Consider the following 3,396-nt stretch of genomic DNA (forward strand, 5'->3'; position numbering starts at 1 on the left):
TTGTTTCGTTTTTGTTTTTTTTTTTCACAAATATATAAAAAAAGGAAGTGTTTTGAGATAGCCAAGACGGTCTTTGTCATTGTTTAGGAACACAATCTTTAAATAATCTCATTTATTTTAAAAAAGAAAAATCAACAAGAATTCTATGAGCTTTTGAGATTAAGCAGATCTTCAGCTCCTGCAGTTTAAGACATGACCCTTGAGTTTCTCTACATCCGATAATTTCAATGGCTTCTGCATAAACATCTGAGCTCCGCTGGCTAAACACCTGCAAATATCACCAAGAAAATAATAGAATCTCAATTCACCACCAACTCAATAAAGAAAGCAATGTCTCATCATGAGAGATAATAAGTTTACTTGTTGATGCGAGTAGGAATGTTCTCTGATGACAAAATCACAACAGGTACTTCCTTAAGATTCGAAGATTCCTGCTGTCAATAACAAAATAAAAACCATAGAAACCAGCAGAAAAAAATGTTAGTCTCTGAATCTTCTCAAGAAGACTCTTGATTCCTAATAAGAAATTTTTTAAACACCTTTACTATCTTGAGAAGCTCAAAACCTGTCATCCCTGGCATACAATAATCAGTGATGATAAGATTCACCTTCATAACCTGTAAAAAATGTAACAAAAATCATTGGATTTACACAATTAAGTCCCTCTGAACCAATGAAAATGTTGTTCTCTGGGTATTAAATAACTAGAAGGTTAAGCTTACACTGTTGGTAGTTAATGACTCAGTCTGTTGTGGATCTCCCAAGCCTAAGTACTCCAATGCTCTAAGCCCATTTTCTGCAGTTGTCACTGCAAAAAAGAATCAATTATTACATTTCAGAGGTAATCTTGGCTCTAGAATTTAGAAGGTAACAACAAAAAAATGATATAACTTGCCTTTGCAGGAAGAGATCTTGAGAATTCTCTCTACAAGTTTACGGTCAATGAGATTGTCATCTACTGCTAAAACATGAAGCTCTTCGTCCATTGAGGCTATGTGCAGTGAAGTAACTGAGAAACCTAAAGAAGACAGAGACAAAATTACAGATGAAGAAGAAAGGGACAATTGACAAATCGATAAGACGTGAATATGAATGTATGAAGAATATATAATATTTGTAATATTAAGTTTTTAATTTATATATGGATATATAAGATAACGAAATATCAAGAGCTGATTTGATGTGATTTTATTTTGCTTATATTTAAAGAAACAAGTTGTGTGTGTGTGGATTGGTCCTGGTGTTGATTCTCTGGAAACTGGTAAGAAACTTGGTGTTTTATGTCAGTGACAGTGCTTTCGGGATCTTGTACGATGATAACGAAAATCTAAATATTAATTTAAATTTTCCATTTGTGTAATTTTTCTAATCGTGAAAATAATGAAGATGCAAATTTCTAATCATTTTTTATTTTCAAAATCAATCACAAATCTGAATCCGAATCTTGGATACGACGTCCCCACGATTCTTATTTTTTTGAATTTTAAAATATGGGATTGTTCGATGTATCTATACTATTAAACAAGATCTTATTGTCTTTTTTACTTTAGCCTGCCCTTTCTTTATTAATATTGCATGTTTCATTAAGGGCAATCAAGTAATATTAATAACACATCTATATTGGGCCATTATTTTCGGATCCAGCCCACTATCCACATCAGATCTCTCTTGGGCCATTTGGGCCGATTAAGAAATCAGATCCAATTCTCACATTTTTTTTCCTTTGGGCCATTGAGTCCAAGTTCAAATAATTTTTTTTTTCAACCATTCTTAATTAATGTTTTTTCTTTTCTTAATATAATTTAAGCATTCATAAAAAAAAATTGATTTTTTCATTGAAAAGTATAAATCTTTATTAAAAATATATAATTATTTTTATTAAATATATTAACCACATAATAAAATTAATTCATCAGAGTTATACCAACTTAATTCATTAAAAAAATAAATTTTAATTTTTTAAACATAAATAGTCATTTAAAATGAAACACGATAAAGAAAGATAAAAAGTTTAAGTCTTTTATAAAATAAAACACAAATATATGAAATATGACGCTAAATATTTGTCAATTGAAAAAAAAAAAAAAATCTGCGCTTTGAAAGCGCGGATCAAAATCTAGTATAACTTTAATTCATGATCTTTGCCCGATATGTTACTTGCGTAGCCCTTCGAAGTTGTGAGCTGCATTTCTAAGTCCTTTTTTTTGGACAACAGCTGCATTTCTAAGTCCAACTTTTTGTTTGTCTTTGTTGATTGAAATAATGAACTCAAATGATATCACTATAAGCATGAACTTAAGTTATATACCATAGTCAAGACTTTTTCTAGTTTATGAACTATACAACAACTAGTTTTATCATACATAGGTTAGTTACATCCTACAAAATATCATAATATATGCATACATTGTGTGATATTTGGGTAAACCGATTGCTCTTATTTTCTCTTTCCTCAAACATTATGTTAAAATGTTAATAGATTACATATGAAAGAAAGTGATCATAACCAAGACATTATTTCACAAATCTGTCGGGATACTTGAGGCCTGGGCGTTCGGGTCTTTGAGGCTGATTCGGGCCGGTTCTTTTCGGGTCTGGATCCTTCGGATCCTAAACATTTGGACTCAATAGATACTTAGAAATTTTCGGCTCGGATTCGGGTCGGTTCAGATCTATAATTAAAATATCCATAAAATACCCGTAATTTTTCGGATCTATATCGTGTTCGGGTCGGGTTCATGTATTTATGATCTGAAAAGGATATGACATACCCAAATCCATCAAATTTAGTCGATATTTGTCATATATATCTAAAATTTTACAAAATAACTTAAATGAAACTATTAATAATTAAAATAAAATATTTTTAAACTCTAATTTTACATTTTAAAACTTCATCTAATCTATTAAAAGTAAAGTACAAATTAGAATTAACCCTTGATTCATCTAACTATTTACAACTGATGCCACTACCTTAACTATAATTATCTACTTAAAATTTATCATTTATTTTCATCATACAATATTAAATGAGACATAATATTACGTACATACACATGATTCTCTCTCATATATTTCTGTTACAGCATTTAGTGTTAGTAAATATTTTATATGTATTTATTAATACATCAATACATACTTTATTGTTCATGAGATTTCCGGCCAAATTTATTTATCACGATACTACTGTTTTCTTTAAATGTTTAGTTAATGTAAATTATTCAACTATTTTTCCTTAATATTTTTTTGCTTACGTCGTACTAAAATAATTGTTAATATTTATGCATTTATCTCACAAATTTATTTTTTATGCTATTATATTAATTATGCACTGTCTCATAGTGTTAATTTCATAAGTGTAATTATATTTTTATTTAATAAAATTCCATAAACCAT

At 29.2% G+C, this 3,396-nt stretch overlaps 1 protein-coding gene across 2 annotated transcripts; it reads right to left on the reverse strand.

Moving 5' to 3' along the window:
• Window positions 1–1,722, reverse strand: LOC106400332 (two-component response regulator ARR17). Of its 2 annotated transcripts, none has more exons than XM_022700540.2 (5): window positions 896–1,722; window positions 723–808; window positions 540–617; window positions 361–431; window positions 1–268 (listed from the first exon to the last, which is right to left on the reverse strand). In XM_022700540.2, the coding sequence occupies exons 1-5, from the start codon at window positions 984–986 to the stop codon at window positions 172–174; spliced, it is 423 nt and encodes a 140-aa protein (XP_022556261.1). In that variant the 5' UTR covers window positions 987–1,722; the 3' UTR covers window positions 1–171. The 2 variants fall into 2 exon arrangements, with proteins under 2 accessions (XP_022556261.1, XP_048609713.1); XM_048753756.1 differs by having other exon boundaries at window positions 361–434; window positions 896–1,721.
• Between the last annotated feature and the right edge of the window lie 1,674 nt (window positions 1,723–3,396).

The sequence above is a fragment of the Brassica napus genome, chromosome C4 (assembly GCF_020379485.1).
Source record: "Brassica napus cultivar Da-Ae chromosome C4, Da-Ae, whole genome shotgun sequence".
NCBI classification, from domain to species: Eukaryota; Viridiplantae; Streptophyta; class Magnoliopsida; order Brassicales; family Brassicaceae; genus Brassica; species Brassica napus.

What these genes read in the sequence shown, in the direction of transcription:
- LOC106400332 (XM_048753756.1), bottom strand. Translation starts at nt 986, where the DNA reads ATGGACGAAGAGCTTCATGTTTTAGCAGTAGATGACAATCTCATTGAC. An exon ending in CAAGATCTCTTCCTGCAAAG is followed by an intron (nt 809 to 895) that starts GCAAGTTATATC and finishes TCTTTTTTGCAG; the next exon opens with TGACAACTGCAGAAAATGGG. An exon ending in AGTCATTAACTACCAACAGT is followed by an intron (nt 618 to 722) that starts GTAAGCTTAACC and finishes CATTTTTTACAG; the next exon opens with GTTATGAAGGTGAATCTTAT.